The sequence below is a fragment of the Oryx dammah genome, unplaced genomic scaffold, assembly GCF_014754425.2.
Source record: "Oryx dammah isolate SB20612 unplaced genomic scaffold, SCBI_Odam_1.1 HiC_scaffold_26, whole genome shotgun sequence".
In the NCBI taxonomy this organism is placed as follows: domain Eukaryota; kingdom Metazoa; phylum Chordata; class Mammalia; order Artiodactyla; family Bovidae; genus Oryx; species Oryx dammah.
The window spans coordinates 79,098,692-79,122,552 of record NW_024070210.1 but is presented as its reverse complement, the minus strand read 5'-3'; the positions used below and the strand labels follow the sequence as shown (position 1 = coordinate 79,122,552).

Genomic DNA, 23,861 nt, shown 5'->3' with positions numbered 1-23,861 from the left:
GTTTCTTTAATTTTTTTTGAAATAGATCATTCCTCCCACTTTTTTTTTTAAATAAAACTAACTTTCTGAAAAATCCAAGCCAGTTACCTTATAGAATGTCCCATTGTCTATTTTCTGTGGTAGCATAGTTGTTCCTTTCCTGTCCAATAGAGTAGCCACTAGCCATAAGTAGCTATTTAAATTTAATTAAAATGAAATAAAATGAAACTTTCAGTAGGTTGGTGGTTACTATATTAATGTAGACAGATAACATTTACATCATTGCAGAAAATTCTATTGGTCATAGTGCTATAAGCATACATTTCCTGTAAACTGGAAGTAGGTCTTCAGGCTTTATTAGATTCACTTTAAACATTCTTGCAAAGAATACTTAATAGATGATATTATGTACTTCACATTACATCACCCTAGAGCCACATCAGGTCAGAATATCTCACTATTACTTATGCTGAGTTTGATTCTTGGTTAAGGTGGCAACTGCTGGATCTCATAGATAAAAGCACATTTTCCTTTTGTAGCTAGCATCTGGAAATGAATATCAATAATCTCAAAACAGTTCTTCCTGATAATTTACTATGGCATTCAGCATTTCCTCATTTAATTAGGTGTTCATCTTGAACCATACTAGATTTAGGCATTTGAAATAATAGAGATAATAATGAAAAAAAAAAAGGACCCTGTCCTCAATATTCATAACCTATAGACAATAGTAGACACACAAAAAACACCTGAGGAAGGGGTGCCGGCGGGCAGACCGGGCCACGGAAATAAACACCGCCTGTATCCCACCAAAAAAAAAAAAAAAAAACACCTAAGGATATCAAAACAGAAAGTGCAAATAAATGTCACTAAAAACCAAGAGAATTGAATCAGGAATCATAAGGTAGAGCTGTGGTAGGGAAAGGCAGATTTGATTCAGATTTGTAGAGGCAAGTTTGGGATACAATTTTGGAAAAACTGACAAAGATGAAGAAAAAGAAGGAGTAGTATGTGAAGGCATGGAGTTAGGAATGAGCAAATCACGTACCAAGAAAGCCTTGTTTGTCATCTTAAGTGAATAAAATTCTAGAAACATGTCCCATGGCTTCAATCAAAACTCTGGAAAGCTGGTGTTGGAGAAATGTTTAGATACCCAACCACCTGAGAAAGCAAACTGGCTTCTAAGGCAGTCGTTCCCAGCCTAAGCTCCCTAAATGGCATGGGGATGGACAGTCAGGTGTTTCTTCTGTTTCTAAAAGCCTGATGAAAATTGAACATTTGCCTGCCACAGTGCTGCATAAGCTACTTACAAAAAATCTTCATAGGCTCAAAAACAAAAATACTGTGCTTTGAAAAACAATTTTTTTTAAAATTCAAAACAAAAGTACACAGGGACTTCCCTGGTGGTCCAGTGGTCAAGAATCTGCCTTGCAACAGAGAGGTGTGGGTTTGATCCCTGGTCTGGAAATCAAGATTCCCACATGCCCCAGAGCAGGTTTAGCTAAACCTGTGCCCTATAACTACTGAGCCCTCAAGGATCTCGCATGCTGCAACTAAGACTCAACAGAGCCAAACAAATAAATAAAAGACGTGTACAGTGTAAAAGACTGAACCACACCCCCCAACACAGACACACACCCCATTACTCCTATCCACCTCCTTAGAGCAACCAATTTGTTGCATATAGCACCAGACTTTTTTCTAAAAATATGCAAACAAACGTACAGAATTATTAGCTCATATCACTGTTTAAGTATGGCTGCATCATAATTTAACTTCCCTTCATGATGGATATTTAGATTGTTCCCAATTTGCTCTATTACAAAAATGTTTCATTGGATACCATTGTATATGTATCTTGCTCAAGTGCCTTTGCTGTTTTTGGTATTATAGTAAATTGGTATATTAATTCTAGCTATTTCATGAAAAAGTAAATTAATTCCTGAGCTTATGAATGTAATTTGGCAGAAAAAGTCTTTCAAAACAGTTGCACGGTTTGAAGGGACCCAAAGCAGGAAAGGGGCACAAAGAGTGTTCAGGAGCACCCTATGGTTTGTCTTGGCCCTTTCCTTCTTCACAGCGACTGGAGGTTAGTAGGCAGAAACTTCTCTATTGTGGAGGTGAGAGGGGAGGGCAAGCAGAGGAGCTGAGTGAGAGCTGAGGGTTAGCATCTTGGACCTTCTTTGAACCTCTCCCCCTCACATTTTCAGAAAAGATTTGCCTTTACAGTCTCTCCTTCATTCTCTCACACCTCTGTCTCTCTTGACTTGCCTTTTACATCTGATCAAGAACCAAGGAGTCAACTTATCATGAATGAGGTTACCAACCTGTAAAAAGAGTTTACCTTAAAGAATCTTTTATATTTTAGGGGCCGAGGTCCAGCCACAAAGTGGCTAAGGCCTGGTCTCAGAAAAGTACAAGTGAAATGTAGAAAAACCTAAATGTACTATGCCTGTTGAAGAGAGAATGTAAAGCAAACGCAAATGATTAACCCAGAGTTTAGAAGAGGGTTATCCAAAGAACAAGATCAGGGCTCTTCAGAGACTCCAGACCACCCAGCTGGAGCCAGGCCCTGAACCAGAAGATCTCCCCAGAATCCTGCCACCTTGTGAGACCTGTTGGCACGCCTGACAGGCACCCTTCCCCTGCCCCTGCCCCCACGCACCCCCCTCACCCCCCACCCCGACTCAGGTCCTCATTCTGTGTCCCTGCAAATTGTCCTAACTCTTCCTCCTCTCATACACCGCCAGGTTGATTTTTGTGATTTTGATTTGCTATTCACAAGTAGTTTGTGATCTTCACTTCATGTTGTCATTTCTCTGTTGAACTATATCAGGTCACCCTGCTGTGCACCAAACATAGGCCACGTGGCTGAGCTGGGGATTCAAGCCCTCGCGGTGCAGCTCCACTTGGCAAACTTTTCCCACCACACACATTTTCTACTCACCCTAAGCCGCCTCCCCAGTGGGCTTACTCACCCTCCCATGCTTTTCTGTGCTTGCTATGGTTCTTTCTACCTGGCTGGTTCTATCCTCTGCTGGAAAAATCCTATCATTTTGGAACCTCTAGTTCTGTTTCCCCATTATCATTCCAATTAGAGAAGGTCTCTGTGTCATTTTACATCCACTTCTTTAAGGTGCCTGTCTGTCGTCCAGGCCTTGAATTTCATCACCCTATTGGGCAGCATGTTTAATCTTATCTACAATATCAGAGGGCTGCTGGTTGTAAAGCGTGTGTTCTCAGTCTTTGTGGACTCCTTTATTCTCTATGGAGAAGGAAATGGCAACCCACTCCAGTATTCTTGCCTGGAGAATCCCATGGACGGAAGAGCCTGGTAGGCTACAGTCCATGGGGTCGCAAAGAGTCGGACACTGAGCGACTTCACTCACTCACTCACTTACTCTCTATGATTTTTAAGGACACCAAAAGAGATTTTATTTCTGTGAAGCTTTATGTATAGATATTTCTGATATTAAAAATTAAAACTGAGAGACTATCATCAGTCTTTTCCTGAAGGATATCAGGGAAAAAGAATTATTCGGTTTTACTAAACACGGAGGTTTTTTTCAATGTAATTCTTGCCGAGATGGAGTTAGGCAGTATCTGAGCTCTACTAGTTAGTCACAACTGCTTTGATATTTAAATATGATCTTGATTAGATCTCAGTTTTATAAAAGCAGAACTCAATCCCTAGTGGCAAACATAGAACTGAAAAGTGCTCTATAAAAAAATCTTTTTATTGAAGTATATGTTGTATTAGTTTCAGGGATACACCAAAGTGATTCACATATATATATATATATATATACACACACACACATTTTTTCAGTCTTTTTCTTTATATATTATTACAAAATATTAATATTACAAAATAGTTCTCTGTACTATACAGTAGGTTCTTGTTGGTTATCTGTTTCTCTGGTAGTGTATATATGTGGTATAGTGTATATATCTGGTATATAGTGTATACCAGATAGTGTATCTATCTGGTAGTGTATATATGTTAATCCCAAAGTCCTAATTTATCCCCTCCCCTCTTCTCCATCATAAGTTTATTTTCTGTTTGTAGGTCTATTTCTGTTTTGTAAGTAAGTTCATCTGTATTTTTTTTTTAGATTTCACATAAAACGATATCATATGATATTTGTCTTTCCAAAAGAGCTTTATGAACATGTTACACGTAAGGAGGCAGCAAAGAGGAAAGCTTAAATGGTTTTCTAATATTCCTTAAAATTGTATTTTCCCCTTCCTACTACAGATAAAATGCCACTGAGTAATATCAAGTAAATGAATTAAAAGCCTGTCTTTTTTAAAAATATATTTATTTATTTGGCTGCACTGGGTCTTAGCTGTGGCATGTGCGATCTAGTTCCCTGACTAGAGATCAAACCCTTGCCCGTTGCATTGAGAGTGTGAGTCTCAGCCACTGGACTACCAGGGAAGCCCAGGCCTTAAGAATGGGAACTTTTTATTCAGAAAAAGTTGAAGATAATTGCTGGAAGTTTAACTGAACATTATTTTAAAAACTATTTTAAAGACTGAAGAAATGAATACAATATAGAATGGTTTTAGTCGTCCTTGTAGAGAAAAGCAAAGAAAAAAATCCAAGTAAATTACATTTGGCTTTGAAATGTGGTTTGACATTTACATGTTGAGATGATGTGTCTGACAGTCCAGACATTCACAATATTTAAGAAGCTGAATATTTTCCCGATCAAAAAAGGTTTCAAAAACTGAGAAAACATGCACCCGTGTTCATTACAGTACTGTTTATGATAGGCAAGACATGGAAGCAACCTAAATGTCCATCAACAGAGTAATGGATAAAGAAGACGTGGTACTTTCCAATATCCAGTAATATTAAATGGAAATATTACTCAGCCATTAGGAAGAATGAAATAAATGAAAATATTACTCAGCCATTAGGAAGAATGAAATAATGCCATTTGCAGCAACAGTGGACCTAGAGAGCATCATACTGAGTGAAGTAAGCCAGAGAGACAAGGAGAATATCCTATGACATCCCTTACATGTGGAATCTAAAAAGAAATTATACAAATGAACTTGCTTACAAAACAGAAACAGATTTCCAGACTTCCAGAAGGAGCTTACAGTTGCAGGAGTGGGCGGGGGTAGAGGATGAGGGGCAGGGATAGTTAGGGAGTTTGGGATGAACATGTATACACGGCTATATTTAAAATGGATGACCAACAAGGACCTACTGTATAGCACATGGAACTCTGCTCATTGTTATGTGGCAGCCTGGATGGGAGGGGAGTTCATGGATACATGTATATATGGCTGAGTCCCTTCACTGTTCACTTGAAAGTATCACAACATTGTTTGTTAACTGGCTATACCTCAGTACAAATAAAAAGTTTTTAAAAAATTAAAAATAAGTAAATAAAAACTGAAAAAGTTAAAAAATTTTATCAATTCATTTAAAAAATAAGTCCATTGTATGTTAACATTAAATAATACATTTTAATTAAAAAACTATTTTCCAAATCAAAAAGAATGTATGAGAAGAGTGACATTGTTTTATATTTTTGCAAATCTCCTTGGTATCTGACTTAATAGAAGACAGCTGGATTCTCATATCTGCTTTGTGTTACAAAAAGTGGCTCTGACTGAATAAAGTAAGTCAAATCTGGTCTCACACAGACATGGAGGAGATCCTCATACACTTCCTAAAAGAGTCTAAGAGAGCCTCAGGGTCCTTACACCACATTTGGGAAAACACTATATTGTAAAAGAAAAAGCAATGGGTTGAGAGTCAGAAGAAATGGATTCTTATTCTGGCTCTTCCTATATAGCTGAAGCATAACTTTGTTCAAAACACTTAACCTCAGTTTTCTATCTACAAAATGGGTATATTAATTACCCCACAAGAGTATGTCCTGAGCATTAGGTGAGATAATATATTAATATGTAAAGTACCCTGCATGTGGTAGAGCTTAATAAACATTAGTCTGTCCAGAGAAAGACAAATACTGTATAATCTCACATAGGTGAAATCTAAAAAGCAAACTCATAGGAAAAGAGATCAGACTTGTGGTTGCCAGAGGTGGAGAGTGGGAGAAGGCTGAGTTGGAGGAAGATGACCAAGAGGTACAAACTTCTAGGGACTTCCCTGGTGGCTCAGTAGTAAAGAATCCAGCTGTCAACGCAAGAGACAGGAGTTCAATCCCTAATCCGGGAAAATTCCACATGCCTCGGAGCAACTAAGCCTGTGGGCAATAATTGTTAAGACTGGGCACCCTCTTAGAGCCCATGGTCTGCAAGGAGAGAAACCTCCCCAATGAGAAGCCTGCACACCACAACTAGAGGGCAGCCCCTGCTTATCACAGCTAGGAAAAAGCCTTCGCAGTCACGAAGACCCAGCACATGCAAAAATACATAAATACGATTATATTTTTAAAAAGAGAAAAAAAAAGAGGTACAAACTTCCAGTTATAAGTCATTACTAAGGATGTAATATTGGAGAAGGAGATGGCAACCCAGTCCAGTGTTCTTGCCTGGAGAATCCCAGGGACGGGGGAGCCTGGTGGGCTGCTGCCCATGGGATCGCACAGAGTCGGACATGACTGAAGCGACTTAGCAGTAGCAGCAAGGATGTAATGTACAACATGGAGACTATAGTTAACATTGCTGTCTGATGTATAGGAAAAGTTGTCAAGAGAGGAAATCCTAAGAGTTCTCCTCTGAAGGAGAAACATTTTTTCCTTTCTTGTTTCTGTATCTATATAAGGCCATGTTAGTTCAACCTGCTGTGGTAATCATTTCACAATGTATGTAAAGCAAACCATCATGCTGTGTGCCTTATACAGTGAGGTATGTCAATTATTTCTCAATAAAACTGGAAAAAAAATGAAAAACAAACAACAAATCCAAAAATAGTAGCTTGTGGAGGAGGACTGTTAAGGTATTGCTATGAGTGAGAGTGACTGCTGAAGATCGACAGCTAGAGGGTCCTACAGAGGAGAGAGACCTTTGATAGGTCTTCAAAAGAAAGAAGACTAGAAACAAGCAGAAAGACCAAGGAAAGATCACAGATTTTATACATGTTGAAAAAAATGTTTCCCATATAGTAAAAACATGCTTACTATAGAAAACTTGGAAAATACATTTTCTCTGCACATACTGAAGTTATTCTGTATCATGAACATTTCTCTATATTATTAAATTTTCTCTGACAACATTGATTTTAATGGCTGCTTAAGATTTCATTGCATGGATGATTTATTTGACCATACCCCTATAGGATATCCAAATTGTTTTACATTTTTTGTAATCACAGGAAAATGTCACACTAAGCATTTCTCTTAATGTCTCTTTGTCCTCAGTTCAGTTCAGTTCAGTCACTCAGTTGTGTCCAACTCTTTGCGACCCCATGAATCGCAGCACGCCAGGCCTCCCTGTCCATCACCAACTCCCGGAGTTTACTCAAACTCATGTCCATTGAGTCAGTGATGCCATCCAGCCATCTCATCCTGTCGTCCCCTTCTCCTTCTACCCCCAATCCCTCCCAGCATCAGAGTCTTTTCCAATGAGTCAACTCTTCACATGAGGTGGACAAAGTATTGGAGTTTCAGCTTCAACATCAGTCCTTCCAAAGAACACCAGGACTGATCTCCTTTAGGATGGACTGGTTGGATCTCCTTGCAGTCCAAGGGACTCTCAAGAGTCTTCTCCAACACCACAGTTCAAAAGCATCAATTCTTCGGCGCTCAGCCTTCTTCACAGTCCAACTCTCACATCCATACATGACCACTGGAAAAACCATAGCCTTGACTAGATGGACCTTAGTCGGCAAAGTAATGTCTCTGCTTTTGAATATGCTATCTAGGTTGGTCGTAACTTTCCTTCCAAGGAGTAAGCGGCTTTTAATTTCATGGCTGCAATCACCATCTGCAGTGATTTTGGAGCCCCCCAAAATAAAGTCTGACACTGTTTCCACTGTTTCCCCATCTATTTGCCATGAAGTGATGGGACCAGATGCCATGATCTTAGTTTTATGAACGTTGAGCTTTAAGCCAACTTTTTCACTCTCCTCTTTCACTTTCATCAAGTGGCTTTTTAGTTCCTCTTCACTTTCTGCCATAAGGGTGGTGTCATCTGCATATCTGAGGTTATTGATATTTGTCCCAGCAATCTTGATTCTAGTTTGTGCTTCATCCAGCCCAGCGTTTCTCATGATGTACTCTGCATAGAAGTTAAATAAGCAGGGTGACAATATACAGCCTTGACGTACTCCTTTCCCTATTTGGAACCAGTCTGTTGTTCCATGTCCAGTTCTAACTGTTGCTTCCTGACCTGCATACAGATTTCTCAAGAGGCAGGTCAGGTGGTCTGGTATTCCCATGTCTTTCAGAATTTTCCAGTTTATTGTGATCCACACAGTCAAAGGCTTTGGCATAGTCAATAAAGCAGAAATACATGTTTTTCTGGAACTCTCTTGCTTTTTCCATGATCCAGCGGATGTTGGCAATTTGATCTCTGGTTCCTCTGCCTTTTCTAAAACCAGCTTGAACATCAGGAAGTTCACGGTTCACATATTGCTGAAGCCTGGCTTGGAGAATTTTGAGCATTACTTTACTAGCGTGTGAGATGAGTGCAATTGTGTGGTAGTTTGAGCATTCTTTAGTATTTCCTTTCTTTGGGATTGGAATGAAAACTGACCTTTTCCAGTCCTGTGGCCACTGCTGAGTTTTCCAAATTTGCTGGCATATTGAGTGCAGCACTTTCACAGCATCATCTTTCAGGATTTGAAATAGCTCAACTGGAATTCCATCACCTCCACTAGCTTTGTTCGTAGTGATGCTTTCTAAGGCCCACTTGACTTCACATTCCAGGATGTCTGGCTCTAGGTGAGTGATCACACCATCGTGATTATCTGGGTCATGAAGATCTTTTTTGTGCAGTTCTTCTGTGTATTCTTGCCACCTCTTCTTAATATCTTCTGCTTCTGTTAGGTCCATACAATTTCTGTCCTTTATCTAGTTTGTGAATATTGTCTAGGATAGCTTTCTAGAAGGAAAATTAGAGATGGTATGTCTTAAGGTTAAGATCAAAGGCTCTGAGTCAGTTGACCTAGGTTTGTACCCCATCTAAACCCCTTCTTAGAGGGGCAAGTCACTTAACCCTCTTAGACTTAGTTCCTTTACCCATAGATTAACATTTCCTACATCACCAGGTTCTTGTGAATGTAAAGTGCTTTTCATAGAACCTGACACAAAATAAGGGCTCAAAAAATGTTAGCTGTTATTATTATCATAAATTGAATTCATATATTTATTACACATCTATTACACACAAGCAACTGGTCTGTTTCTAGACTACCTTTTTACTGTCTCTTCTTGTACCTACTGCACATCGTGGCCTTTTACTTATTTATACATTGCTTGTCTTATAAAGAGTTTGAAGTAATGGACTAAAAATGTAGAGCAAATTCCCTCTCCTTCCTCCTCTTTAAAAACTTTTTTCTTTGCTTTCTTGTCTGCTTTTTTTAAAAGAAAAAAAAAAAAGAACGGTGTGTGTATGTACGCTAAGTTGCTTCACTCGTGTTTTGACTCTTTGCGACCCCATGGACTATAGCCTACCAGGCTCCTCTGTCCATGGAATTCTCTAGGCAAGAATACTGGAGTAGGTTGCTATTTCTTCCTCCAGGGGATCTTCCCAAACCAAGGATTGAGCCTGCATCTCTTACATCTACTGCGTTAGAAGGCAGGTTCTTTATCACTAGCGCCACATGGGAAACTCACCAGTGAATGGTAGAATCATTTAATAAAGAAAAGATTCCATTAGAATTGTGATTAAATGTAGAAAAAGTGACAAACTATTAAGAATTGACATCTTTATAAGATTCATTTTTTTCTAAGAATATGGCTTGTCTTTCCATTTTTTCAGTCTTTATATCTCTCAGCAAAATTTTAGGTTTTCTATATATAGTTTCTTCATATTTTTCACTAAGGTTATAGCTAAGTATTTTATGGTGATATTATTGTTACCTCTGTGAATGGGAAAGAAACTAATCACAATAGCTAATGTATATTGAAAGCTTCCTATGTGCAGAAAGGTTCTAAATGCTTTACAATATTAACTAATTTAATGTTCATCATAGCTTTATGAGATAACTATAATTTAATTTTTGTTTTGTGGATGAAGAAACTGAGGCTAGATGGGTTAGTTCACATGGTTACTAAATGGATAAATAGGGCTTTAACCTCTTGCCACCTGGCTCTACTGTCTATGACCTTAACTACCATGTTATTGGGATATTTTTATTAGTTATGTCTTTTAACTGGTTATTCTTAGTTTATAAGAAAGCTAAGAAAAAAAAAAAAGAAAGCTAAGGATATGTTTTATATTTGTCTTGTATCAAGTGGTGTCTCTGAACGCTATTATTCTCATCATTTTTGAATTGGTTCTCATGGATTTTCTTTATACACAATCATATCATCTGCAAACAATGATAAATTTGCCTTTCTAAAAGTTAAAACTCCTTTTTAAAAATTTCCAGGCTTATTGTATTGGATTTTTTTAGAATAATATTAAATAACACAGTGATAAGACATTCTTGTATTATTTTATATTTACATGAATTGTTGACTTCATACACATATATATGTGTTTATTATAAAGAATATTAAGACTATTAAGAATGTTTTAGAGGGACTTCCCTGGTGGTCTAGTGGCTAAGGCTCCACATTCCCAGTGCAGAGGGCTGGGGTTCAATCCCTAGTCGGAGAACTAGATCCCACATGTGGCAACCAAGACCCAGCCCATCCAAATAAATAAATCAATAAAAATAATTTTAAAAAAAGAATGTTTCAGAAAATGGAATTTACTTACCATGTTCTCTTTGATGACTATTACAAATGATCAAATGTTTTTCTTGTTTGCTTTATTTTTGACCTATCATATAAATAAATTTCCTAATACCTAACCTGTGTTAATTCCGGGGATAAACCCTAACTGTTTCTGGTATATTATTATTATGTTAATATACTATTGACATTTATTGTTAATCTCAAATATTATAGGATTTTTACATTTATATTCCTAAGTTAGGTAAGTCTATAGGTCTGGTCTTTTGGAAAGGTCCTCCTTCTGACAGGTTTTGATATTAAGTATATTCTGGCCTCCTAAACAATTGGGTAGTTTTCCGTCTTTTTCTATGTTCCAGAACAGTTTCTACTTTCTATTCATTTTGACAGATAAATACTGTATAATAGAGATGACAAGGAAGAGAATGCAAATTGGCACAGATTATTTTGCCTCAGTAACTCTACCACTTTCATAGCTGGAGGACAGTCTTGATTGTGAAGAAGCAATTTGGAGCAGTAGGAGGGTCAAACGGGCCATTATTTTGGTGTTGAAGAGTGCGGCTGGCTGGGCAGGCAGAGGTGAGTGAAGGTGGGCCTGGGGAGGGAGACCAGTGTTGAGGGAGGAGGAGAGCCCAAGAGAAAGTGAAAGGAGAGTTTACAATTCACTGGCAGTGTTTAAACAAGGACAGAAAAACAGGAGCAGGTAGAAGGACTGGGCCTGAAGATGAGAAATGCTGGAGGATTATCTGGAAGGTGAGTACTCCTATCCTTCCAGAAACGTTTCCAGAGCTCTGACCTGTTAGTCACTGGTTCCTGGAGAAAGCAGCATTATTTCTCACCCACCAAATCCCTATTTTCCTTCCAGCAAAGGACTACATGCTATAGCGTAACAGTGACTGACATACTTCTGAGCACAAAAGTTCAGCATGGAGAGCAGAGGAGAGGGAAGCAGAGGATAAGAGAACTGTTTAACTCTGACTTTACACCTAGGGCCAAGCCCTTTAAAAGGTTCTCTGTTTCTTTGTCATTCATTCCCTTTCTGCTCCTCTGTAGCTCATATAGACAGACCCACAGTCTGTGCTGTTCTTTAAGACAAAGCAAAGTGTTATAGGAGAGGTGGAGAGCAATGTGGTATGGGATTACCTGGAACCGTTCGGCATCATGCTTGCCACACAGTAGAGACCATTTTGAATGAAAAAACAAAGACATCTCAGATGAATGAAATTCAGCCAGTCTAAACTTACTTTAAGGTCAGTCAGAAATTCTAGGCTCTTTTTAACACAAAACCTTTTGAAAATTATTTTCACTGATGACAAAACTGACATTACGATTTCATAGATTTTCCTCTCTCCTTTTCATCCATGGATGGGTTAGTTAACAATCAACAGAACAGCCACCAGCCAGCTTGACATCAGGAGGAAGATGCCAGGAACACAGATGGTCCACAGCCCAGATAATTAGCTTTTTCTGAAGACGAACATCTCATAAGTCTTCTGTGAATATAGAGTTTGGTTGGGCACAGCTGGGGCAGAGAACAACAAGCAGGCTTTCCCAACAGCTCTTTTTCTTATAATGTCGGCAGAGAATCACCCACTCCCCGTCAACTCCCTATTCATAAGATCTTCAGGGAAGAATTCAAATAAATACTGTAGACACTTCACCTTAAAGGAGGGAAAAAATAACTCCCTTCTCCTTAAGTGTGGAATGCACATAGTGACTTCCTTCCAAAGAGTACAGGATGGAAGGGGTTGGGGGAGGAGTGTAATTTTTCACTGGAGAAACCTGATAAACACTAGTTCTACCAGGTCATAAAGTTCAATATTAACAGTCAAAAATTATGTTGATGGTATGTACTCTTGATATGATGTGATGAAAATGGCCAGTTTACCTCTGTGATCTTCCTCCCCAAAACCCATAACCCCAGTCTAATGAAAAACCCCATCAGACAAATTCCAGGGGAGAGATGTCCTTCAGTATACCTAACCAGTATTCCTCAAAACTATCAAGGTCATCAAAAATAAGGAGTACCTGAGAAACCGTCACAGCCAAGAGGAGCCTAAGCAGATCTGACAACTATATGTAATACGGTATCCTGGATGGGATGGTGGAACAAAAAGAAGACATTAAGCAAAAACTAAGAAAATCTAAATAAACTATGGACTTTAGTTAATAATAATAATACATCAATTCTGGTCCACTAATAGTAATAAATGTATCATACTAATGTTAAGATGTTAATAATAGAGAAAGCTGTAGGAAGACATAAGAGAGTTGGCTGTATTGTACTACCTGCTCAAGATTTCTATAATTCTAAAACTGTTTTAAGAAATAAAGTCTAGTAATAATAATAAGAAGATAGTGATAAAAGTACCTCCAACTCTTAAGCTTCATAGGCATTTTCTCATTTCTTTAGTTTTCTAACCTTTATCTTTTGGGGGCGAGCACTAAATACATTGCACCCAGGGCTCCTTGTTGCTTATCCTATCCACACCCATTCCGTATTTCTCAGAACTCTGATCCCCCACGGGCTACGGTCATCTCATCCAGTCTCGTGGGTAAAGTCACTACCTCTCCTGGCGATTTCCAAATCTTGTCTGGCTCAGATCACTATTCCTCCAACTCTCTATTACACAGCGCCCCCTAGACGTCCAGTTCAGCATTTCCAAACCCAAACCCTCATTCTCCCTAAAAGAGCTTCTCATTTCCTGTAGCACTCAAAGAGGCCAAAATCTTGGGCTTCAGCCGCAGACTTCCCTTATTAGGCTTCCTGTCCGTCGGTCACTAAGTCCTGTGACCTCCTGCCTCGGGCCTTTCGTATTGTGTTCTCTATCCATCCTCGCTGCCAGGCTCTCAACACCTCTGGGCCCCTGCCTTCAGGTTCTTTTCTCCTCCCTATATCTTTCTTTGCTTCGTTCTTTTCCATTCCTGTAGCAGGTGTTCACAAAGGAACATGTAGAAATTCTCTCGAAAGGAAAATGTTGAGATTCTCTCAGGTCTCCGCCAGGCTGTTCATAACTCCTCTCCACTGTAATTCTTCACCATGAGTTTTTTTTTTTCCTTCCTATCTTCAGTGTGTGTGTGTGTGTTTAGATGTTTATTTACTTTTTGTTTGTTTGAGATATAGAATAGAAAGGAATTGGTGGCTAAACTGCCACAATCTATTTAAAAATATACTAAGGCCCATACAAAGCCCAATTTAGTCATTACCTCAAATTTCTCAGGATTTTGAAGGACCTAAGCAGAGACACAAGAACCATCTTTGAATTAGGCAATGGAAAAAGCTGACATAAAATGGCTGCAGAACGCAATAAAATTATGAGCTAAAAATGAGGGTAAGAGGAGATCATAAGGAAATTAGAAAGGGAAGAACGGGATACTTTCAAAATACGGTTTATGACAGTATTGCATGGGATGCAACAAAACACACGCGCCCCACCGAGCCAGCCAGGAGTCGAACCTGGAATCTTCTGATCCGTAGTCAGACGCGTTATCCATTGCGCCACTGGCCCCGAGACGACTTTGGTGGCCCCAATGATGACACTTCAAGCTTATACTGCAGGGCTTCATGGGACGTGTAGTCTCTGCACGGAGTTCTACCAGTGCACGAAGCATTATGGGAGATTAAGTTCGTCGAGAATCAGACCCTGAGATTGGTGACTGTTCCGAAGCTTCGCTGTACGTCACTGTGCAGCCCGCGGATTGGCGAGAAGAGCCACTCCCCACCCTTCCTCCTCCAGCGCTAGAGCCGTGGGAGACGCTCTGGTTGTTAAGGTGAAACGTCCCGCCTTCTGGGGGCTTTTTTCCGGCTTTGTGATTGGCTGCTAGCTTCAGGGAATCTCGGCGTGGATTGCGCGAGGGAAAAGATGGCGGCGATGGCGGTCGGTGGTGCCGGTGGAAGCCGCGTGTCCAGCGGGAGGGACCTGAATTGCGTCCCCGAAATAGCTGACACACTGGGGGCTGTGGCCAAGCAGGGGTGAGGGCCTGGACCTCCGCGAGCTGAATGCGGGGTCCGAACTCGGGGACCGAGAGGGACAGACCAGTCATCCCCTAGAGGCAGGGGTGAGGGGGTCGAAGTCGATGAGACCAGGGCAGCAGAAACCATTTAGTCCTTCGGGGGGAGAAGCCTCGGGCCCTGGAGCTTGAGAGGAGGGCGGGAAACTTATTGGGGGCGTGTGGTCACTGAACCCCAAAGTCGGAGGAGTTATCAAGTAAACTCAAAAAGGGGGCGTAGAGACCGCCGGGGCCCCGTATGAGATTGGGAGAAATAGGAGGTTAGGGAGAGGAGAGCTAAACCATGAAGGGGGATACTTGGGCAGTACTGCTGCCGATCTGGATGTGACAGTCTCGGAAAACCAGTGACAGCAGAGTAGAAAGTCCACGTGGTGTGGATATTCATCTTTTCTCTTAACTCATCTTTTCCATGGCTGTGTCCTGGCGAGAAATTGAGGCACAGTGCAGCGGAAGTGATATGTCCCAAGGTTGGCTGAATTCAGCAGTCTAGTCGGGTCGCTGGTGGCAGCTGAAAGGGTTGTGCAGAATCAAGAGAGCCAGTCCAATTACTTGGATCTCTGGGCACTGCTGCTGTCTTTACATGACGATTCTGGGTCTGTCGCGGTTGTAGGTTTGATTTCCTCTGCATGCCTGTGTTCCACCCGCGTTTCAAGAGGGAATTCACTCAGGAACCTGCTAAGAGTCGGCCGGGCCCCCAGACACGATCAGACCTACTGCTGTCAGGAAGGGGTAGGGAGCATCCCACATGCCCCTTAATTATTAGAGGCAGTAACAACTTACGCTTTATCAGTGCCTTCCTCCTCTTCCTTTCTTCACTTGGATATATTGGTTTGCCCCACGGATATAGATAACTCCTTACCTACCTACTAAAAGCCTTAGTTCCCTATTCCGTCAGGCTGTCCTGTATCTGTGATAGAAAAAGTCTTTGTCTTTCATCTCTAACTCTATTCCCTGTTAAGAACTAGAAATTGAATGAGTAAAGTGCTGAACCTTATTTAGTCTTTGTCTTTCTTGGGTGGGGGAGTGCAGACTGGAATACACTAATTGTGGGAAAGCTTTCTCCATGGATTCGTCCAGACTCAAAAGTGGAGAAGATACGCAGGAACTCTGAGGCGGTAAGACTGACCTCTTCACTGACTGTAAATATCTGTAAACAAGCTGGGTGGGGAGAGCACTTTTTCCCCATTCTGTAACTTAGTAAATTTGATCTAATGCAATTAAAGCTATTTGAGTTGCTAGCTCTTAACTTTATCCTTTTAATCTCTATTCCAGGCTATGTTACAGGAGCTGAATTTTGGGGCATATTTGGGTCTTCCAGCTTTTCTGCTGCCCCTAAATCAGGAAGATAACACAAACTTGGCGAGAGTTTTGACCAATCACATCCACACTGGCCACCACTCCTCCATGGTATGGCAAGGGCTTCCTTTCCTGCTGCATATTATGATAGTCAGGCTGTGCTAAGTATCTTCTTGTTCCTAGCCATTCAGTAAAGGGTGCATTTGGGAGAATTGAAATGTCAGTACTGCCTACCCACACTAAGAGTGGTAAGCAAAGTATTATAAAACGTATAGAATATCAGTTATTTCCCGCAACTTCCAGAGATAAAAGACAACATATAATCACAAATTGGGAAAAGGATATAAGGGGATTAGCTTGAAATCTGGATCAAGATTTTTTTAATTGAAGGAAGCTTTCTGGACCCAATGGGTTCGAAACAGTTCTAAATAGGGTGTGGAACCTATTTATTGTTCATGTGCAGTTCTGGATGCGGGTGCCATTGGTGGCACCAGAGGACCTGAGAGATGATATAATTGAGAACGCACCAACTTCTCACACAGAGGAGTACAGTGGAGAGGAGAAGACATGGATGTGGTATGTTTCCTTTTGCCGCTGTACCTGGGGTGGAGGGAAGTACAGAGTGGAACCTGTAGGAAGGTCTCCCTGAGGTGTGATTGGTGGGCCATATGTATTTGATGGAGCTTCCCTGGTAGCTCTGACAGTAAATGGTCCGCCTGCAATGCTGGAGACCTGGGTTCAATCCCTAGGTCAGGAAGATCCCCTGGAGAAGGAACTGGCAACCCACTCTAGTATTCTTGCCTGGAAAATTCCATGGACAGAGGAGCCTGGAGGGCCACAGTCCATGGGGTCACAAAGAGTTGGACGTGACTGAGCAACCAACTTCTGTGTTTTGACTCTGCACAGGTGGCACAACTTCCGGACCTTGTGTGATTACAGCAAGAGGATTGCAGTGGGTAGGTCCACAAAGATCCTGGGATAGGTTATCCTTCTCTGAAGTCCTGTGACTAAAAATCAGGAGTCTCATGTATACTTGGCTGCTGGGGCATACTTTCTCCATGCTTTAGTCTGCCTTGCTCTTAAGGAGGAGACAGATCTTGCACAAAAGAGCACGCAAAGATTCTGGCCTATGTGATTGACAGGTCTTTGTTTTCCCTTTTGTAGCTCTTGAAATTGGTGCTGACCTCCCATCTAACCATGTCATTGATCGTTGGCTTGGGGAGCCCATCAAAGCAGCCATTCTCCCCACCAGCATTTTCCTGACCAATAAGAAGGGATTTCCTGTTCTTTCTAAGATGCACCAGAGGCTGATCTTCCGACTTCTCAAGGTGTGTAGTGGAAGGGTTCTAAAGGTCTTCTAGTTAATCTTGTTTTACTCACATATGTGTGATGGGATTTTTTTTTTTTTTCTTTGTGGGGCTGATTCTTCCTCTCTAATTTCTGGAGTGCAATTTCAGCAAAGTTGGGGGCCTTGAGAGCAAAAGGACAAATGGCAGTAGAAGCCCCAGAAACATTTCAAAAGGAATCGGGTATCATGAGAACTTTGCCGAAAGTTTGATCTAAGAAGTTCCAGCAATGATTCATGGGGTCCCTGGGGCCAGGGTGATGCTTATGGGGTATAGGAAGGCTCTTGGTGCTTTTGTTGGTATTTAAAGGTATATGGTGATCTGGGCCTTATTTTATGCTGGAACTCTTTGGCCATAAGCTTCAATAATATCCTCTTGGTTCAAGGACTGTGTCTGATGGCCTACTTATTCTCACAGTTGGAGGTACAGTTCATCATCACAGGCACCAACCACCACTCAGAGAAGGAGTTCTGCTCCTACCTCCAATACTTGGAATACCTGAGCCAGAACCGACCTCCACCCAATGCCTACGAACTCTTTGCCAAGGGTTATGAAGATTACCTTCAGTCCCCACTCCAGGTGGGTCTGGAGTGCACTAAGAGGATGGAGGTGGGGGGAGGAAATGAATCTTGAGAGCAGGTACCATAAAATCTCACCGGAGCTCAGGAGACAGTGGGAAGGTTTTGGTGTTCTGGTGCATTGTCCTTGCCAAAAAGTGGCTAACTTACTCTGTCTCTTTCCTCTCATTCATCAGCCACTGATGGATAACTTGGAATCTCAGACATATGAAGTGTTCGAAAAGGACCCCATCAAATACTCTCAGTACCAGCAGGTACAGTGTGGGTCTCAGTGTCAGGCAAAGGGCTGGGGTGACCTGGGTGAAGATGGCATTATAGCCACAGGGTCTTCCCTCCTTCCCCTCAGGCCATCTATAAATGTCTGTTAGATCGAGTGCCAGAGGAAGAGAAGGACACCAACATCCAGTGAGTGCTCTCTGCCTGATTCCCAGAGATGTGCATGCCTGCCTCTCCACATGTACAGTCAACTTGACTGCTCCCTCTGTTTCTTAGAGTGCTGATGGTGCTGGGAGCAGGCCGGGGCCCCCTGGTGAATGCTTCCCTCCGAGCCGCCAAGCAAGCTGACCGGCGGATAAAGCTGTACGCTGTGGAGAAGAACCCAAATGCTGTGGTGACGTGAGTAGCAACCTTGATGCTGGGAAGTTTGGCCCCAGTGCCAGGTTTTCTTTCTTCTCCTGACTCGTTTCATCTGTTTCAGGCTGGAGAACTGGCAGTTTGAAGAATGGGGAAGCCAGGTGACAGTAGTCTCATCGGACATGCGGGAGTGGGTGGCTCCAGAGAAAGCAGATATCATTGTCAGTGAGCTTCTGGGGTCCTTTGCTGACAATGAACTGTCACCTGAGTGCCTGGATGGAGCCCAGCACTTCCTAAAAGGTGCCTCCAGGCTGGGGTGTACTGAATAAGGGGATTGGATTATCAACTGGGAAGGCTCAGTGGGGTTGGGGAGGGGTGGGTGTGGCAGCAGCTTAGAAGAGGTTACAGAGTTTAGGGGAGGCAGGGCAGACTCGGGTCAGTGCCCTTAGCAGGTGACACAATCTCCCTGAACCTCGGGTGTGAGGGTTCACATCTGTAAAATGAGGGGAGTGGACCAGAGCAGAAACTTTAAAAAAATATTTATTTAGTCATTTGTGGCCGTGCTGGGTCTCTGTTGCTGCATGGACTTTTCTCTAGTCAGGGAGAGTGGGGGCTACTCTCCAGCTGCAGTGGAGAGCATACTCTCCAGCATTTCTGGGCTCCTCATTGCAGTGGCTTCTCCTGTTGCAGTGCACAGGCTCTGGAGCGCACGGGCTCAGTTCCTCCTCTGCGTGTGGGATCTTTCCAGATCAGGGATTGAACCCTTGTCTTCTGCATTGGCAGATGGACTCTTTACCACTGAGCCACCAGGAAAGCCCCCAGAGCAGAGATTCTTAGTCTGAGATCTGTGGGCTCCCTGAACTGCTGTGACATGTACCTTGGACTTAGCTTTCATCACTAGCTCAAAGGAAAGAGGGTTAAGGACCATTAGATTAGAATACTTTGGGTTCCTTCCAGTTTTACTCTTTTGTGACTCTAAATTAACCTGGAAGTAGAATGCCTTAGGGCATGAGTGGGTGGGGGGGCGGGGGGTGCAGGCAGGGTGGCTTGGGAATGTGACAACATGGAGCTGCCTGGGTCTCTTTTGATGTGGGAGGTCTGGGCCTTCAGTACAGATGAACCGTTTCCATCCCCTGGGAAGTAATGTGCCCCTTCTGCTCTGCAGATGATGGCGTGAGCATTCCTGGGGAGTACACTTCTTTTCTAGCTCCCATCTCCTCCTCCAAGCTATACAATGAGGTCCGAGCCTGTCGGGAAAAGGACCGTGACCCTGAGGTAAAGAGCCACTCTCTTCTGGCGGTCTCTTCTCTCTTTAATGCTTTTCTTTTTTTCTGTCAGCATAACTGTTTTCTTCCACTGGAGGAGATGAAGAGGTGAAGGAGTTGGGGATGTGGGAAAGTAACTGAAGTGAAACTACGTTTTTATCTTTGTCTGTGTCCTTAGAGCTTGAGCTGCATTCCCTGAGGAATTAGGTAGCTCTCGCCTGTCTTCTTCAGATATCATTTTCTCTCTCTTGGGACAGGCCCAGTTTGAGATGCCTTATGTGGTACGACTGCACAATTTCCACCAGCTGTCTGCACCCCAGCCCTGTTTTACCTTCAGCCATCCTAACAGAGGTGGGTTCCTGCATGGCTGTCCTCTGACTGAATGGGGAGCTCACCTCCCTGGTTTCTTCCCTTGCTGTCCTGGGTTTATCTGGCCTCTTATCTAGGCTTCCTTTCCTGGTTCCTGCTTATGCTTTACCAAGTTGTCTAGGGTTTCTGGTTCCTCATCACCCACACAGCTCTTCCCTGACAGATCCTATGATTGACAACAATCGCTACTGTACCTTGGAGTTTCCTGTGGAGGTGAACACAGTGCTGCATGGTTTTGCAGGCTACTTTGAGACTGTGCTTTATCAGGACATCACTCTGAGTGAGTGTCTGGGGCAGTGGATGGGGGTTTAAGAGTATGCTACTTGGGCAGCTTATGTATTTAATACATGTTGCATTTATTTATTTATTATTTTTTAATATAAATTTATTTATTTTAATTGGAGGTTAATTACTTTACAATATTGTATTGGTTTTGCCTATACATCAACATGAATCCGCCACAGGTATACACGTGTTCCCCATCCTGAACCCCCCTCCCTCCTCCCTCCCCATACCATCCCTCTGGGTCGTCTCAGAACACCAGCCCCAAGCATCCAGTATCATGCATCGAACCTGGACTGGCAATTTGTTTCATATATGATATTACATATGTTTCAATGCCATTCTCCCAAATCATCCCACCCTCACCCTCTCCCACAGAGTCCAAAAGACTGTTCTATACATCTGTGTCTCTTTTGCTGTCTCACATACAGGGTTATTGTTACCATCTTTCTAAATTCCATATATATGCATTAGTATACTGTATGGGTGTTTTTCTTTCTGGCTTCCTTCACTCTGTATAATAGGCTCCAGTTTCATCCACCTCATTGGAACTGATTCAAATGTATTCTTTTTAATGGCTGCGTAATACTCCATTGTGTATATGTACCACAGCTTTTTTATCCATTCATCTGTTGATGGACATCTAGGCTGCTTCCATGTCCTGGCTATTATTAACAGTGCTGCGATGAACATTGGGGTACATGTGTCTCTTTCAGTTCTGGTTTCCTTGGTGTGTATGCCCAGCAGTGGGATTGCTGGGTCATAAGGCAGTTCTATTTGCAATTTTTTAAGGAATCTCCACACTGTTCTCCATAGTGGCTGAACTAGTTTGCATTCCTACCAACAGTGTAAGAGGGTTCCCTTTTCTCCACACCCTCTCCAGCATTTATTGCTTGTGGACTTTCAGATCGCAGCCTACATGTAGCATTTAGGGTCAAAAGGAACCAAGCAGTTAGTGATTGGAGATCTTTGATGACTTGTTTCCATGTTTACAGATGAGACTGTCCTCAACCTAGGCAAAAAACAGTGTCATGGAGACCTCATTTTTTTGTTGTTAATTTTTATTGGAATATAGTTAAAACAATGTTGTGTTAGTTTCAGGTGTATAGCAATCAGTTATTCTCAATTTTTATCATTATTTTGTCCACTTAGGTATCCGTCCAGAGACTCACTCTCCCGGGATGTTTTCATGGTTTCCCATCCTCTTCCCCATTAAGGTAGGTATCACCTTAAGGCTCCTTGGGTTAAAAAGTAACTTATGGCATTGATGTTCTGCCCCTTTCCTTCTTCCAGGATAATGCTTGGCTGTGACCCTTGTTCTGCTGTTCTCACATGCATTTGTAGATGTTGGGATATTTGCAGTGGCCTTCCACCTGGCTTCCCACATATACTTAGGCTATTCTGTTCATTCTGTACCTGGAGCAAGAGTCATCTTTTAAAAGCACAAATATGATCCTATCTGTCTCCTGCTTCTAAAACCCTTCAATATCTTTCCAGTTCCCTTAGGATAAAGTCTGTTTTGTTATTGGCCTTGGCACATGGCATGTGGGATCTTAGTTCCCTGACCAGGGATTAAACCCATGCTCCACACAGTGGAAGTGCAAAGTCTTAACCACTGGACCGCCAGAGAAGTCCCACGATAAAGTCTTAAATCTTCCTTAGACTTGGTGTGATCTAGTTTTCACCTGCCCTTTCAGCTGCTGTCCTTTGTTTACATCGCTTCAGTCCTTGGACATTCTTTTGGTTCCTCTAATACCCCATGTTCTTTCCTGCCTCAGGGTTTCACACCTTTGTCCTCTTGGCTCATTTTCTGACCCAGGTGACTATCTTCCAGGTCTTATTAGACATTCTTATTGTCAGATAATTTTCCCTGACCTTGTAGACTAGGTTAGCATTACTTTTCATAGGTACTGTCCCTGTTTACAGCATTCATCCTACTTTTGATTATTTGTTCAGTGTCAGATTGTTCAGTTCCGATTATTTGTTCTGATAGACTTCAAACATCATGAGGGTTGGAATGTTATATTTGATCATTATCTCCACACTTAGCTTAGTACCTTGCCACATAAAATTCATTAGCTCCACCCTGAACTTCCCTCTTTCTTCTTATAGCAGCCCATTACTGTGCGTGAAGGCCAGACCATCTGTGTGCGTTTCTGGCGATGCAGCAACTCCAAGAAGGTGTGGTATGAGTGGGCTGTGACGGCACCAGTCTGCTCTGCTATTCACAACCCAACAGGCCGCTCTTACACCATCGGCCTCTAGCCCTGCCTGCAAGTGTCTGGAGCCTTGGAAACAGCTGCAGGTTCTGTTCCTGTAGCACAGAAGGTGCAGTACACCATGGGCTCTGATTCGCCACGCCCATCAAAGAGGAACATTTCAGTCTGCTTTCCTACCTTACGTCAAGATGGCAAAGGAGGAGAATTGTGGGGCTCACGCTACCAATCTGTGAAGACTTCAGGCTTGAGCATGAGGAATTCATGTTGGATCTGTGGCTACTGCAACGGGCACTCAGCCTCAAGGGCTCCCTGGGATAGCTCTGAGAACATGTGAATTGAACAAATTTTCAGCCCTCTTCCCTGTCCATCTCTGTTCCTATTTGGATGGTTTTGTGTAAGGAGGAAATACAAATAAAATGAGGTTATGGTCTTTCCTGCTCCAACTCTGCTGCCCCCTGCCTCTGCTTCTTCAGCTATTACTTACACATATTCAGATCTATGCTCTTATCCAATACTTGAAGGGGCCTAGGTTTATTTCCTATTTAAGAAGCTTAGTGGTGACTCTTGGACTCCCAGGTACAAGTCTTTCTGAGCAGCTACAGAGAGGTCTTGTCCTTTAGGACCTGATTAGGTTCTTTTCTGGGGAGGAGGCATGGAGTTTGCTGCCACGGAGAGAGATGGGGTAGTGAGTGAAGCCAGCTTCCCTTCCACCTTTCTGAGCTGCTGCACTACCAGCTCCTCTGTTACCTCTTGGGAACGTTAACTGGAAGTCATCCACACTTCTCCAGCAATAAGCCATTTATTTTGTTTGGGTAAAATCACAGGATTAGAGTTTGAAGTCCTAAGAGGTAATCTAGTTCAAGTCTACATTTTTACAGAAAAGGAATTGGTATAATGATAAAAAGTTAATATTCAAATAAGTACTCAAATGGTTCCTGTGAGTTCATGGCCGTCTCCCATGTTTTAAGCAGCTACGTTTTTGGCAGCTGTATTAGGCAGTTGAAGTCTCTCGGAGTTCTGGAAGCTCCTGGAATGTGAGGGTGGACGTCAGATAGACGGCTGAGTACAGCTGCACCCAGTCACCTGAGAAACTGCCTGAAGTTTACCCTTGCAG

General features: G+C 42.3%; 1 protein-coding gene and 1 non-coding gene across 4 annotated transcripts; one reads left to right on the top strand and one right to left on the bottom strand.

Moving 5' to 3' along the window:
• Positions 1 to 14,244: 14,244 nt before the first annotated feature.
• On the bottom strand, positions 14,245 to 14,317 carry TRNAR-ACG. The gene has a single exon. It is a non-coding gene; the product is annotated as a tRNA-Arg (tRNA).
• Positions 14,318 to 14,569: 252 nt separating this feature from the next.
• Positions 14,570 to 23,187, top strand: PRMT5 (protein arginine methyltransferase 5). Of its 3 annotated transcripts, none has more exons than XM_040227223.1 (17): positions 14,570 to 14,781; positions 15,430 to 15,548; positions 15,849 to 15,934; positions 16,092 to 16,226; positions 16,579 to 16,691; positions 17,022 to 17,071; positions 17,280 to 17,443; positions 17,879 to 18,040; positions 18,216 to 18,293; positions 18,386 to 18,444; positions 18,532 to 18,654; positions 18,737 to 18,912; positions 19,778 to 19,887; positions 20,135 to 20,228; positions 20,410 to 20,526; positions 21,681 to 21,745; positions 22,641 to 23,187. In XM_040227223.1, the coding sequence occupies exons 1-17, from the start codon at positions 14,672 to 14,674 to the stop codon at positions 22,791 to 22,793; spliced, it is 1,914 nt and encodes a 637-aa protein (XP_040083157.1). In that variant the 5' UTR covers positions 14,570 to 14,671; the 3' UTR covers positions 22,794 to 23,187. The 3 variants fall into 3 exon arrangements, with proteins under 3 accessions (XP_040083157.1, XP_040083159.1, XP_040083158.1); XM_040227224.1 differs by having other exon boundaries at positions 14,662 to 14,867; XM_040227225.1 differs by lacking the exon at positions 15,430 to 15,548 and having other exon boundaries at positions 14,658 to 14,781.
• The last annotated feature ends 674 nt before the right edge of the window (positions 23,188 to 23,861 follow it).

Excerpts from the sequence above, each read along its gene's own strand:
- PRMT5 (XM_040227223.1), top strand. The coding sequence starts at position 14,672 with ATGGCGGCGATGGCGGTCGGTGGTGCCGGTGGAAGCCGCGTGTCCAGC. Across the intron at positions 18,445-18,531 it reads GAGAAGGACACCAACATCCA|AGTGCTGATGGTGCTGGGAG; the intron begins GTGAGTGCTCTC and ends TCTGTTTCTTAG. Across the intron at positions 20,527-21,680 it reads TTATCAGGACATCACTCTGA|GTATCCGTCCAGAGACTCAC; the intron begins GTGAGTGTCTGG and ends TTGTCCACTTAG.